The 15,213-nt window shown below is 43.8% G+C and overlaps 1 protein-coding gene across 7 annotated transcripts; it reads right to left on the reverse strand.

Annotated features, from left to right (window-relative positions):
• Positions 1-1,940: 1,940 nt before the first annotated feature.
• Positions 1,941-12,978, reverse strand: nocta (nocturnin a). Of its 7 annotated transcripts, none has more exons than XM_035764906.2 (4): positions 12,883-12,978; positions 12,321-12,548; positions 3,946-4,257; positions 1,941-3,202 (listed from the first exon to the last, which is right to left on the reverse strand). In XM_035764906.2, the coding sequence occupies exons 2-4, from the start codon at positions 12,523-12,525 to the stop codon at positions 2,307-2,309; spliced, it is 1,413 nt and encodes a 470-aa protein (XP_035620799.2). In that variant the 5' UTR covers positions 12,526-12,548; positions 12,883-12,978; the 3' UTR covers positions 1,941-2,306. The 7 variants fall into 7 exon arrangements, with proteins under 7 accessions (XP_035620799.2, XP_035620835.2, XP_052365928.1 ...); XM_035764942.2 differs by lacking the exons at positions 12,321-12,548; positions 12,883-12,978 and adding exons at positions 4,529-4,654; positions 4,790-5,504; XM_052509968.1 differs by lacking the exons at positions 12,321-12,548; positions 12,883-12,978 and adding exons at positions 4,529-4,654; positions 4,732-5,504.
• Between the last annotated feature and the right edge of the window lie 2,235 nt (positions 12,979-15,213).

A 15,213-nucleotide genomic window follows, 5' to 3' on the forward strand; every position in this document is an offset into this window, starting at 1 on the left:
TCTCTAATTCTCTCCTTCTTTCTTTCTCTCTCTCGGAGGACCTGAGCCCTAGGACCATGCCCCAGGACTACCTGACATGATGGCTCCTTGCTGTCCCCAGTCCACCTGGCCATGCTGCTGCTCCAGTTTCAACTGTTCTGCCTTACTATTATTTGACCATGCTGGTCATTTATGAATATTTTAACATCTTGGCCATGTTCTGTTATAATCTCCACCCGACACAGCCAGAAGAGGACTGGCCACCCCACATATGCTCTCTCTAATTCTCTCTTTCTTTCTCTCTCTCGGAGGACCTGAACCCAAGGACCGTGCCCCAGGACGACCTGACATGATGACTCCTTGCTGTCCCCAGTCCACCTGACTGTGCTGCTGCTCCAGTTTCAACTGTTCTGCCTTGTTATTATTCAACCATGCTGGTCATTTATGAACATTTGAACATCTTGGCCATGTTCTGTTATAATCTCCACCCGGCACAGCCAGAAGAGGACTGGCCACCCCACATAGCCTGGTTCCTCTCTAGGTTTCTTCCTAGGTTTTGGCCTTTCTAGGGAGTTTTTCCTAGCCACCGTGATTCTACACCTGCATTGCTTGCTGTTTGGGGTTTTAGGCTGGGTTTCTGTACAGCACTTTGAGATATGAGCTGATGTAGGAAGGGCTATATGAATAAAATTTGATTGATTGAGACCGTCAGAAGTGGAGAACAATTGTTGCTTGCCTATGCACTAGCCGGAAAGACGGGGGATGAGTGAGAGAGATTTTTCTGAATGTTTGTAGTTTGTGCTTAAGTATTTAGTAAGTACACTGGGCAAATTTGACATCAAGGACATTGTCACAAACAATATTAACAGGGCTGGGAATTTCCAGCGACCTCACGATACCATCACGATCCTTGGGTGCCGATACGATATGTATTGATATTCTCGCGATTCTATACTGCGATTTGATGTTCCAAACATATTGCTCATGATATGTCTGCTGCAGAGAGACATGACAAAACGAGTTTTAAATCAGTCATGAAGTACGTGCTGAAAACATGTTGGCTCACAAAAAATAAGCAAAACAAAAACAATGGTCACATACATTTTACTGTTTCAAAGGGTCAGCCATAGCAGAGCTACTGGATATAATGACCAGATGCTTGTGTCGCCGCCCTAACAACGGGATTCGTTGTCCACAGAGCAGAATGGTGGGCTGTCAAACTCCTGCAGAGTCCTCTCTTTGGATTGGTGGATACATCTTATTTGAATATTTGATGAGGGTTGTTTGACTTCAACTACCTGTAATCAATGGAGAGCGAGATGTTACGCTACCCTCCTGAATATGCATAGACTGTCTCAAATTACAACATGTTCATCTTAGATATAAAGTGTTGCCGGGATGTCATGTGCATCACATTTATCAGGACAGTCGTAACAACCTAAGGATTGCAACATTTCTATTAGATCAAATAAGAAATTCATTTTTATTTTTGACTAAATTCGACACATTGCCCCCGCATACAATAACTTAACAATTAATGATCTGCCTAATGTGGACAGATCTTGGGCGGAATAAACCCTCTCGCGGCACCCCTGGAGCAAATTAGATTTAAGTGTCAAAGTGCCATGCTCAAGAGCACATCAGATTTTTCACCTTGTTGGCTCGGGTATTTGAATCAGCGATCTTTTGGTTACTAGCCCAACGCTCTAAGATGGAGAACAAGCTATAGGATGAAAAATACCGGAGTTTTGGCCCAGGGAAAGCAGACCAGCGCTAACAAAAAAAAAAGTGTTTTTACAAATTGATATTTGTAGTCAAAGTATTGCATTAATATCGTCCAAAAATTATTTGATATATGTAACTGTATCGACCCCCATCACTAAATATGAACATACAGAACTAACCAAAGTATTAAAACACTAAAATAAAGAAGTAAACATGACATGAACAAAAACAAGATGTCAGAATGTAAGTATTTTATTTTGACATGCTCATTGGCATTCTTGTTGCCACAGCACTGAAAATAATATCAGTTACAGTATTGATAGGATCCTATTCTCCAATTACTTTAAACCAGTTATACACCTCATATGAAGAAAAACGATCATGAGGGATAACATCTCACTTGACAGAAAACAAGTACTGGTTTAAAAAATAAATAACTACTCTCTGGTGTAAAGTCTGCAGAATCAAATTTCAGCACCAGTTCAAGTAAAATAAGCATTCACTTCTCCAGTATCACACTCCCACATGTTGTTTGATCCAGTCGATTCTTCCAGGACTGTCCTGAACTGGGACCCTGTTGCACGAAGCCTCGGATAGGCAACCTACATCAGCCTATGAGGTTGATCCCGTGGCTCCCTGAAGCTGACATCACAGAGCAGTGAGAGGTGGTCGGAGGGGTAGTGGTATGAGGGCAGGCGGTCAGGTCCTATCTGTTCCTCAGTGGGTATGTCCAGCAGGGTGTCCACAGTGAAAGCACCGTGAGAGTACCAGATGTAGTCCAGTGTACTGCAGCTCTCCCCCGAGGGACGGATCTTCCAGGTAGTGTAGGCCGGCTCCGTCTGCCCATCTGCACTCAGCAGCTTATAGGCGGAGTCCAGACCCAGGGGGGAGGAGATAAAACGCCTGTACACATCCTCTGAGGGCTCAGCGTTAAAGTCCCCACACACTAGCAGAGGCACCCCCTCTGTCCCACTCCCTCCCCCAGGTCCCCTACTGACTGGGTCTGACCCAGCCGCCCTCGAGGTGATAGCCTTTAGGCTCTGCAGCAGGTCAGCCCCTTGGGCCCCCCTCAGCCTCTCCCAGCCACTCCTCGCCTTCAGGTGGGTCACAGCCACGCACAGCCTCTGGCCCGTCTCCCGGCAACGCAGCGTCTGCACGATGGCCACCTGATTGGTAGGCAGCATCATGGCAGAGAGGCGCAGGTGGGAGGTGTGGAGGAGGCTGAAGCGGGCACGGCGGTAGAAGAGCGCACAGCCATCAGGGCCGTTGTTGCTGGCCACTTCCAGGCAGGGGGACCAGGGCTTGGGAAGGAATGTGCTGTGGTAGCCCAGGCTGGCCAAGATGGGCTGGAAGGTGTCGTAGTAGTGGTCCACTTCCTGGAGACACAGGATGTCAGGGCGGTAGGTGAGGATCTCTTCCAGGATCAGGTACTTCCTCTCAGCCCAGTTCAGAGCATCCAGAGGACATTGCACAAAGCCATCCTTACCCTCCCCTAGAGCTGAGAGGAGGAGAGAGGACGGTTACCAGACATTAGCAGTAGACATTACTGTATAGAGTTGAACACTTCTCCCCATTTCTAATCGAAAGCCATTGTGAGCACTAAGCAGTATCATGGTCTGAAGTCTTGAGAGCTAGAATCTTGGATATTCATAGAGTGTACAAAACATTAAGAACACCTGCTCTTTCCATGACATACTGACAAGGTGAATACAGGTGAAAGCCCTTATTGACACCACTTGTTAAATCCACTTCAAATCAGTGCAGATGAAGGGGAGGAGACAAGTTAAAGAAGGATTTTTAAGTCTTGAGACAATTGAGACATGGTTTGTGTATGCGTGTCATTCAGAGAGTGAATGGGCAAGACAAATATTTAAGTGCCTTTGAACGGGGTATGGTAGTAGGTGCCAGGCACACCGGTTTGTGTCAAGAACTGCAACGCTGCTGGGTTTTTCACGCTCAACAGTTTTCCATGTGTATCAAGAATTGTCCACCACCCAAAGGACATCCAGCCAAACTCAATACAACGTGTCAACTGTGGCAGGCATTGGAGTAAACATGAGCCAGCATCCCTGTGGAACGCTTGACACCTTGTAGAGTCCATGCCCCAACAAATTGGGGCTGTTCTAAGGGCAAAATGGGGGGGGGGGTGCAACTCAATATTAGGAAGGTGCTCATACAGTACATGTTCTGGTGGTCTTCTGTATTCTATAGTACTCTATCATCTATCAGAGATCTATGTACCTTGAGCTAGGATGTTCCATGTCATGACCCGTATAGATGGTGTTTGCTGTTGCTCATTGTTCCTGTATTGGTGCTGGTGTTTAGGGTCTACAGGGTAGACCAGGTCCCTGTGTGGTCGGGCCGGCCGGTTCTGGAGGATCTTCTCGCACTCCCTGAGCAGCTGGTCTGGGTCGGCCTGCTCCAGGCCCTCCGGGTCCTGGTCTGAGTCCTGGTGCTCTGGGTCGTAGTCCTGCTGGGCCAGTGGAGCACTGTTCAGGGTCTGGGCCAGGGTACCAAACAGCCTGCTGCTGCTACTGCTGCCCATCAGACACACTGAGGACAAGGAGGCAACATATTAGAGAAATACAAAACACTGCACACATACAGTGTGCGCACATAATCACACGCACACACACACAGTAAAACATGAGCCCTGTCATGTTACCCTGCAGTCAGCAGAGACGGTGGTCTCTCTCAGGCTCTCACATGAAAGACCATGTCTGAATCAGACTAAATAAATCATCTGTCACCACTTGTATATGTGGCATGCAATATGCTCTTAGGTGGACGAGTCAACAGCGATACATTATTTTGCTCCATTTACCAAAACAATGCCCACAGATTAAGGCAAGCACATTCACAGGACGACAGACAGGCAGACACTCCCTCGTGAGTTAGGCTCCGACTCATCCTCTGCGTTCCTTGGAAGCCATTTTGTGAGCGAGAGCAGCTAGAAAAAGAATAGTTAGACAGAGTGGATCTAAAGAGAGATATACATAAATAAGCTTGATAGAACTGTGGTCTAACCGATCATCTGTGGTGTCGGATCATCTGTGGTGTCACTGTGGTTTAGTGAAATCCTCACCACTGTTTTGTCTAGGTGTCGGAGAACAGCAGCACTACTCTCTAGCTCTATTCCTCTCGCTGTTGATGACTCCTTCACTGTCTTTCTCCTCCTTGTACTTCAGTTTCTTCTCATTTTTTCCCCCTCAGTCGTTTTTCGGACAATCCGAGTGCTTCCACTTTAGTTGTCTGCTGCTTTCAGTTTGTCGTACTCAGTCTCTCTCCCCCTCTGTCTCAGTCCCTCCCTCTGTTTCTGTGTCAGTGGGACATTCCAGCTAATGACAGCGTAACTGTCTATACACAGTCTGTGTGAGACTGATGGGAGGACAAGGGAGAGAAAGGAAAGGAAGGGGGAGGGGAGGATATGAGGTCATCACCATGGCTTGTCATATGTCAGGTGGAGCTGACAGACTGATGTATCCGGATACTTGGAAAACACACAGAGGTTTGGAGTGCAGGGGTGCAAGGGTTGGAGAGTTACTCAATACCCAGGACACAGTGTTCGAGTTCAGGATCATGTTTACACACCATAAACTCCAGAGAGAGAGAGAGAGAGAGAAAAGCAGGGAGGAAGAGCACAGTATTTATTTGCCACCATTTGCTGACCTCTAGCTGCAGTTTTATTACTTATTCTCATCTGAAACATTTTTTTTAACCTACAGACACCTTTCAGATGTGAACACATATCTTCACATCTTACAACTATTTCTTAGAGCTCTCTTAAATATGGTCCAGAAAACTCTCAGTCGAACACTCAGTTTTTCCGATTGAGTTGAGAGATGATAGACAGTTACTCACAGAAAACGTAGAGTCGATGGAGAAGAATCACACACGCCCTCTTTTTAAAATCTTGCTTTTTGACTCACGCTCGACCCAGTGTCCAGGCTGTCTCCATGGAGCACTCTCTCACCTCTCCTCTGTTTCTCTCTCCTTCTCCAGGGGTTCTTTCTCCTGAGAGAGATTGGACTCTTCTGAAACTGATGTATTGACGTAAAAGAATGTTCCGGAGCACGCGGATGTGACTGGATTGCTCGGTGTGTGTGAGAGTATAAGAGACTGGACTGTTCTGTGTGTGAGTGAGAGAGTTTTCGAGAGATGGGGATTCTGCGAGCTACCGAGCATTCCTGAATAGACCAGTGTCAAACCCAGTCTCCTCTCTTCATCCCCACACTGCTCATTTGGCTGCCTCAATGGCTTATTATAACTGTCCCGTGAGGGTCACACACATGGCATACAACCACTCGCATAGAGATATGGCACACAAACACCACAAATGACCAAATTAAATGAGATTAGTGTGGCTTGTCCTTAGTTAATCTGTGTGATAGAGGAGAGACTCAACTGAGTGGAATGTGATTCAATAAGCTGACTCAGTCTGCTGCTCATAGAGCACATACACTGGAATGCTTCAGGGCCCCATTCAGCACGAGTATTCTACATGTACACTATGTAGAATGTACATACGGTATGTGGCATCAGAGAGTAGGTGTTTCCCAAACATAAGATTAAAAATAGCTGGAAACACCGGTGGAGTGGACATTATGTTTCTGACTCAACTGAGAAAGAACATGATTGTTTCTGTGTTTTCAGTTGGCTATACTTACTTTACTTACCATCTCCCTAGAGGACAAAAGCTAAAAGAAAGGAGACGAAGGAAACCGTTTCAATAATTGGTAGCTAGGCCTACTCAATTATACTGTAGACCTAAAATCTGTTCTTCTCCATAAAAATACTGCATTGACAGCACAGCAAACCAGGCCTATCTACGGGCCTACATTTAAACATCAGTGTTGAATGAGACAATCACATGACTGCTCCAGGCAATTATCAAGTGAAGGATGGGAGCATGACAGAGGCTAGGTAGCCAGGTAGACTAAAATTAAAACATTTGGGAAGCAGGGGGTCTGGCCCCGAATGCCCCTTGAACTCCTGTCCATGGACATGAGGGAGATGTAAGGGGAACAGCAAAATAGCCTGGCCCCCTCATTTTCAGAGTGTTTCTGAGCGTGTGCGTGTTTCAAAGATTGTCACTTGCACAGGATACAGCAGGTGTAAAACAGTACAGTGAAATGCTTACTTGCAAGCTCTTTACCATCAATGCAGTAATAAAACTAATAATATAGGTAAGAAAACACAAGAAATATGAGACAATGAAGTAACGAACTGTGTGCATTCTTAAATCTGGACTCCTTAATTGAAATAAAGTGGTCAACCGGCCTGTGTTTCGGTAAACAGCTGAGGGATGAACCTGGAGAAATATTCAAAGTGAGAGCTATGTATGCAAGAACTGACCATCTATGACATCACAATTATAGTTTTGACCATGTTTTGGAGGCAACAGTATTTGTTCACATTTACTTTGTTTACAAACATTGGCGTATAACAATCTTATATTTTGGGTTCTGATAAGGTACGACAGTTGAACTAAGCTCATGAGACATTTAAGTTAAAATCTTCAAGAACCAAAGTGCAAAATGGATACAGCAACTTAGGACTCTAGCTTTAATAAGGAAACCTCTCGAGTCGTAACACAGTTATGCACCACTAATCTCATTAAAACAGGCAGCACTCCAAGGGAGAACCCAAATTAAGCTATTTTGGTTTATACTTTATACCCATCATCATTAGATAAGTTTAACCCACTGGTGGAGTCAAACCAATAAAATAATTTAATGTTAAATCCTCGGGAATAGTGGGTTAATTTAGATGAAACCAACTCATCCACACTCTAGACATTAATATATCAGTGTACTATTAGCTGAGAGGTACAAGGGCTTCTCTCACCATGACCTGATTTTACAGACATGACAGAACCTAAAATAACTCAACCCTTCTGATCACCTCCTCAGTCACCATGGGTAGGAAAACGTGTGCTGCCAGTTTTAATGAGATTAGTGTTGCATAACTGTAATGAGGTCGCCATTTATTTTTTGGTCTAACCTTTTGTCTTGTTGGAGCCATTTAGCGGAGTGGTTGAATAGAGATGGCCTAGGAAGCATACCTTTTTTTATACTACAGTACCTTTTTTTATACTACAGTAAATGGTTAGAGGCTAGACCGGGGGTCTTGAGCGGAGGGTCAGAACATCATAAATCATTTGTACAATGCAAGTTGACTGCAAGTAGCCCAAACAGATATAGTATGACAAAAACAATGATTTCAAACATGCTTACATTGGGAACAGATTTCCTAAATTAAAATCACTGATCTGATTACTCTGTGCTCCCGAGTTCATATGCTAACTCTGTAGCTCGCTCAAGCGTTTCAAAGACTTTGTGGCTGTGTTATCTAGTGGGAACTCATTAGCACGGCAGGCTCTTGTGCCTTCTTGCGCTAATTGTGTAGTACCTTGTCTTTTCTCCATTTTGTTTTGTCAACTTTTTGGCATGTTCTCTTTGAAGTAGGCTATGGGAGTTCTGTAACCTTTCCCACCTTGGCTTAGTGCTAGTGCCCTATTTGACTGACATCTGGAATCTATCTATTTTGGTTCTCTCTCACTATATAGCTATTGGATTTCCCTCACCGACTCTCCCTCGGCCCGGTAAAGCACCTGCCTCCCCTGGCTTTGGTAGCCAACTCAGCCTGCCCTCTTTCACTATTGGATGGGCCCCAACCAACAATCTGTAAGTCTCTGCTCTCTCTCTTTGCTTGTGTTCTGTGGTTATGTTTTAGTTGTGTTCTAGCTGGTCTCCAGTTATTGGGCCCTGGCTTGCCGACCATAACCGTGATTGTTGGCTAGGCTGGCTAATATCTAGTTGGCTAAAAAGTCTGTCCCACGGTAGGGTAATCAAGGTACCAAGGATCACAGTCAGTGCTCGGTTGTCTCCACCAAGTCTGTCCACAAACAATTTTATTTGCTGGTTTTAAGCATTATCTCTTCATTGACTGTTGCGAGGTGTTATCATCCTTCATCAGCACCGGCCTGTACCCTACCTGCCCTAAGCTCTCTCCTGGCCTGAGAAATACGTGCACTCAGGCTATCCGGAAGGCAAAAGTTAGTTACTTTAAGGAGCAGTTCTCTCTCTGTGGGTCTAGCACCAAGAAGTTCTGGAAAATGGTTAAAGATCTGGAGAATAAACACTCCTCTTCACAGCTGCCCATGTCCCTTAAAGTTGATGTGGTTGTTACTGACAAGGAGGACATGGCTGCGCTCTTTAAAATCACCACTTCATTAAGTCAGGATTCCTATTTGGCTCAGCCATGCCTCCTTGCCCATCCAACATTTCCTCATCTCCCACCCCTTCTAATGCGACAAGCCCTGATGCTCCTCCCTATTTTTCCCCTGCCCTACTACAAAGTTTTTCCCTGCAGGCGGTCACTGAGGAGCTCCTTAAACTTGACCCCAAAAAAACATTGGGATCAGATGATTTAGACCCTTTCTTCTTTAAGGTTGCTGCCCATATAATCACAAAGGCTGTCTCTCCTCTCTGGGGAGGTTCCCATTGCTTGGAAGGCAGACACCGTTAGTCCTTTATTTAAAAGGGGGAGATCAAGCTGATCCTAACTGTTATAGGCATATTTCTATTTTGCCCTGTTTATCAAAAGTGTTGGAAAAACTTGTCAATAATCAACTGACTGGCTTTCTTGATGTCTATAGTATTCTCTCTGGTATGTAATCTGGTTTCCACTCAGGTTATGGATGTTTCACTGCAACCTTAAAAAGGTCCTCAATGATGTCATCATTTCCCTTGATTCTAAGCAATGTTGTGCTGCTATTTGTATTGACTTGGCCAAAGCTCTTGATACAGTAGAGCATTCCATTCTTGTGGGCCGGCTAAAGAATATTGGTGTCTCTGAGGGGTCTTTGGCCTGGCTTTCTAACTACCTCTCTCAAAGTGTGCAGTGTACAAAGTCCGAATATCTGCTGTCTTAGCTACTGCCTGTCACGAGGGTGTACCCTAAGGCTCTATCCTATGCCCCACATTCTTCTCAATTTACATCAACAACATAGCTCAGGCTGTAGGAGGCTCTCTCTCATCCATTTATATGCAGATGATACAGTCTTATACTCAACTGGCCTCTCCCCGGATTTTGTGTTAAATGCTCTTCAACAAAGCTTTCTCTGCCCTTAACCTTGCTCTCAACACCTGCAAAACAAAGGTCATGTGGTTTGGTAAGAAGAATGCCGTCTCCCCACAAGTGTAATTACTACCTCTCAGGGTTTAGAGCTTGAAGTAGTCACCTCATACAAGTACTTGGGAGTATGGCTAGACAGTACACTGTCCTTCTCTCAGCACATATCAAAGCTGCAGGCTAAAGTTAAATCTAGACTTGGTTTCCTCTATCGTAATCGCTCCTCTATCACCCCAGCTGATAAACTAACCCTAATTCAGATGACCAGCCTAGATTATGGAGGTAAGGGTACTCTCGAGCAGCAGGTAAGGGTGCTCTCGAGCAGGCTAGATGTTATTTACCCTTCGGCCATCAGATTTGCCACCAATGCTCCTTATTAGATCACATCACCGCACTCTATACTCTTCTGTAAACTGGTCATCTCTGTATACCCATCGCAAGACCCACTGTTTGTTGCTCATTTAGAAAACCCTCTTATGCTTCACTCCCCTTACCTGAGATATCTACTGCAGCCCTCATCCTCCCACATACAACACCCGTTCTGCCAGTCACATTCTGTTGAAGGTCCCCAAAGCATACACATCCCTGGGTCGCTCATCTGTTCAGTTTGCTGCTGCTATCGACTGGAACGAGGTGCAACAAACAAACACTATCTCAATCTTTTCATTCAAAGACTCAATCATGGACATTCTTACTGACAGTTGTGACTGCTTTGCCTGATGTTTTGTTGTCTCTAACTTCTTGCCCTTTTGTGCTGCTGCCATGTTTGTACCCTGTTTTGTGCTGCTGCCATGTTGCGTTGCTATCATGTTGTGTTGCTACCATGCTGTGTTGTCATTTTAGGTCTCTCTTTATGTAGTGTTGTCTCTTGTCGTGATTTGTCCTATATTTGTATTTAATTTATTTTTATTCCTAGTCCCCATCCCCACAGGAGGCCTTTTGGTAGGCAGTCATTGTAAAAAATTATTTGTTAACCGATTCTACACTGTGGAATAATAGTGAAGGGATCAAAACTATGAACACATATGGAATCATGTAGTAACCCAAAAAATTGTTAAACAAATCAAAATATATTTTATATTTGAGATTCCTTGAAGTAGCCACCATTTGCCTTGATGACAGCTTTGCACATTCTTGGCCTTCTCTCATATCACCATAACCCTAATTGCTCAATGGTATCTTGAAACATACTAGACAGGTGATACAAAATTAATGAGGCAGAGGCAAACCTGTATGCTAGGAGGAAATAGCCTACCCATACAAACAAAATGTCATTTTATTTCTATGGAATACCCTCGGACTGTTTTTACTGGTCCAGTCCTTAGCGGTGAACAAGCTGTCCAGGACAAGCAGCGTGAGGGAGAAAGGCCACAGGAAAGGAGACGCCGAAGAGTGTTGGAGAAAGGCCACAGGAAAGGAGACGTGACCTTTCTCCCTTGATTCCTTACCGTTCAAAAGATATGACCCAAAATACTAGCGCTACGTTCTTTCTGTCTGTTGTGAATTGGCGTGCCGCATTTGACATTTATCCCGGACCATTTTAAAACTAGGCTACTTGCGGATCGGACCGTTAACCATGTTTAGGCTACACCTTGTTCAGCCATGTTACCTCATTAGATAGCTATAGCTAACAACCTGGGGCGTATTCAGCAGGATGCAATGTTTTGTAACATTCAGGTTTAAGCTACATAGAACAAACATGCCTCTCTGACATGTTGAATAAGGAATAACTTTGGCTCTACTCATGGGATTTCTATCTGCAACGTTTAATTAAGAATGGTTTGCAACTGGTCGTGGTCCAAGTAACATTACCAGTAGACTATATGCAAACATTTGGTGCCACATAAAGAAAGAAAAAGGGATAGCTAAAATGTTTTGATTAAATTCCTCTTGCCACTACACTAACTTTATTTTGAGTTAATGTGGAGCCAACGACTCAGACTTGAGCACTGGGACTTCAGCCTTAGGGACTTGTGACTCAAGCACAGGAGACTCAATTCGGACCAAGGTTTAGTGACGCGACAACATCGCTGTTTATTAGCCCCCATTCTACCTTTGGACATCAAAAAATAAATAAAAAGTGCCAAAAATTAAGTATTGAACTAACTTTGTTATGGAAGTGACATGGGGCAAACAAACTAAAAACAATCAAAAAACAAACCAGTTCACACACACACACACACACACACACACACACACACACACACACACACACACAAAACATTTTTTGGTAATGATTCAGCCTCTACTACATATTTACCACGTCTGAGGATGTAGAAGCGCATGAGACTTCACATAGGCCTAATCGTTTTGAATAATCATTTTGGCCAAACAAGAGAAATACACCCCTCCCAACCGTAGGCTATATCGTTCCGAATGTTATTTAAACATAATCCAATAAAATTATATAATTGTAATTTTTTTTAAACAGACACGAGAAAGGTCTTATAAGATGCCTCCTGAACACTGAAAATGCCTACCTGGTATAGAGCTTGCTGACGCGGGCGAGGAGCCGCGTGATTTCACCTGTGGCTTGCCGCCTTCTCCTCCGGTGTGACAGTGCCGTGGAGCCGGGAGGGATAATTTCTTCGAAGGTGTCTGTTTCTTAGCTGCCGGCCCCAGGGAGGAGAGACACAACGCTGCCAAGTCTCGGTGAAGGAACGAACACCGACGAGCCGGATACATGTCTCGCGCCGGTTCTGTCACAACTAGTGTTGCCAAATGAACGAGAGAGCGGTGAGAAGCTACCCTAACAGCCTCACTTCAGTCCCAACACTCGATTGTCCTGTCAAATAATAACTATTTGCATAAAAATAGAGATCATTATACGGACACAAAATGTTGGTCACTGCGGCATTCTTTCACGTTTGTATCAGTAACAAAGTAGCCGGCAAATTTTTCATCATATTTCTGACAGGCTCTTTGAACTAGAGTTTAGAGGGTGGATAACGAAGAAGGAGGATTTCAAAATCCTAAATACAGAGGCTGGAAAATATCTTGTCAATACACATATATCCTTAGTAATTATTAGTTTAAAGATACCCGTAATCAAACCATATTCCGCATTATATTGAGAGATTTAAAGCAACTTCCCCAAAGAATTCCCCTGATTCAAACTGCCAATGGATTGATCTGTACAGTAGAGTTTTCATGACAAACCAGGAAGAGGGCGGGTTTAAGGGTAGAGGGAGGGTGTGTTCTCACCTCTGATCTAATCAGAGGCCAGTGCGCGTGTTGGAAACACAGCATAATGACGCAAATCTCTCCAAACAAAACGCCACCTCCCACGACCACATGCTTATGCAATGTCCTGTTATGTCAGCAACTGGACGTTTGGACTAGGCTCATAGCTTTCTAAAAACAGATTTACCCACAACATAACCTACACAAGCATTGTAATACAAATAGTGAAATAAACAATATCAAATAAGGTAGGCCTAGTGAGCAAAACAACCGTTTTACAAGGCGTACTTAGGGCTTTTGCATTCAGACATTTCCTATCAGTAAAATATCCATTAAAGTTGGGCATGCCACATAATCTATGACATTGGTTACCAGACTTGTGGTCTGTACCCCATGTGCGGTCCCCTGATAATTGAAATGTTGCCTGATTGAGAAAATCTGTAAATTATCAAACAAATGAATAACCGTTTTCTCTTTAAATGGGTTGACACCTTTTAGTGTCAACTAAGGACCTCTTAGACTATTACAATATGGTTTCATGTCATGATTATCTGTTGGGGTAGCCTGTGGGACCTAAAATGGAGTAAATATGCCCTAACAAAGTGGAATTAATAATGTATTATCTAATGTTGTTATATAACCAGGTGTGTCAGGGGTCTTCAGTAGGCAAAGTTTACTCCAGTTAATCATTGATCAGGGGGATCATTTACATACACACCACCCAGACAGGGTTTTCTAGTGCAGCAATTCTGCCTTGAAATATCTGCATTTATGTAACATTGTTATGAACAGCAGAATAGACCAATCAACAACAAATAACAGGTTTCTTGTTGCCTGCACATGTACAGTACGCTTTGCTGTAGAGAACAGGAGCTAAAGTAGAGAACAAGTTCTATAAATGTTGGCACATAGAAGATGAATGAGCGTTATATATTGTGTGTGTGTGTAATACTGACAGGTTTGCGGCTGAATTAAGACACATGCCCATGTCTCTCTCTCTCCGTTCTAAACACAGGGCTGCAGGTGGTAAAACTGATTACATTTTAATCTGGTTTCATTGAGGGGGACAATGGCTCTGTAAGTACAGCTGCTTGGCAGAAAGAGACTGAGATTAAAAGAGAAATCTCCCCAGCGATAGTATCTCTCTCAATCAGGCCTATTAAATTATGAATTATGAAATTAATGGGCTAAAGAGGAGAGCTAACGCACACACACACACACACACACACACACACACACACACACACACACACACACACACACACACACACACACACACACACACACACACACACACACACACACACACACACACACATTTCCCTCAATGGAACATGAGTGAACCTTAGCCCCAACCTGCGTACCATCTGTACAAATGTACGGTGCATTTGGAAAGTATTCAGACCCCTTGACCTTTTCCACATTTTGTTACGTTATAGTTTCTCTCAAGCTATGTTGGGTTGGATGGGAGCATTGCAGCACAGCTACAGTGGCAAGAAAAACTATGGGAACCTTTGGAATTACCTGGATTTCTACATAAATTAGTCATAACATTTGATCTGATCTTCATCTTAGTCACAACAATAGACAAACACAAAGTGCTTAAACAAATGACACACAGATTATTGTATTTTTCTTTTCTATATTGAATACATATATAAGTAAAACACACACAATTTGAGTTTGCTATTCACAAGAAGCATTGCCTGATGTGAACCATGCCTCAAACAAAATAGATCTCAGAAAACCTAAGATTAAGAACTGTTGACTTGCATAAAGCTGGGTTTCAAACGTATCTCTAAAAGCCGTTGATGTTCATCAGTCTACAAATAGAGAAAGTTCAGCACTGCTGCTACTCTCCATAGGAGCGGCCGTCCTACAAAGATGACTACAAGAGCACAGTGCAGAACGCTCAATGAGGTTAAGAAGAATCCTTGAGTGTCAGCTAAAGACTTACAGAAATCTCTGGAACATGCTAACATCTCTGTTGAAGAGTCTACGATAAGTAAAACACTAAACAAGAACGTGTTCATGGGAGGACACGACGGAAGAAGCCACTGCTGTCCATTAAAAAACATTGTCACACGTCTGAAGTTCACAAAAGAGCACCTGGATGTTCCACAGTTCTTCTGGTAAAATATTCTGTGGACAGATTAAACTAAAGTTGAGTTGTTTGGAAGGAACACACAA

This window comes from Oncorhynchus keta, chromosome 4 (assembly GCF_023373465.1).
Source record: "Oncorhynchus keta strain PuntledgeMale-10-30-2019 chromosome 4, Oket_V2, whole genome shotgun sequence".
NCBI lineage: Eukaryota > Metazoa > Chordata > Actinopteri > Salmoniformes > Salmonidae > Oncorhynchus > Oncorhynchus keta.

Excerpts from the sequence above, each read along its gene's own strand:
- nocta (XM_035764906.2), bottom strand. The coding sequence starts at position 12,525 with ATGTATCCGGCTCGTCGGTGTTCGTTCCTTCACCGAGACTTGGCAGCG. Across the intron at positions 4,258-12,320 it reads GTCAGCAAGCTCTATACCAG|TGTGTCTGATGGGCAGCAGT; the intron begins GTAGGCATTTTC and ends CCTTGTCCTCAG. Across the intron at positions 3,203-3,945 it reads ATGGAACATCCTAGCTCAAG|CTCTAGGGGAGGGTAAGGAT; the intron begins GTACATAGATCT and ends TCCTCCTCTCAG.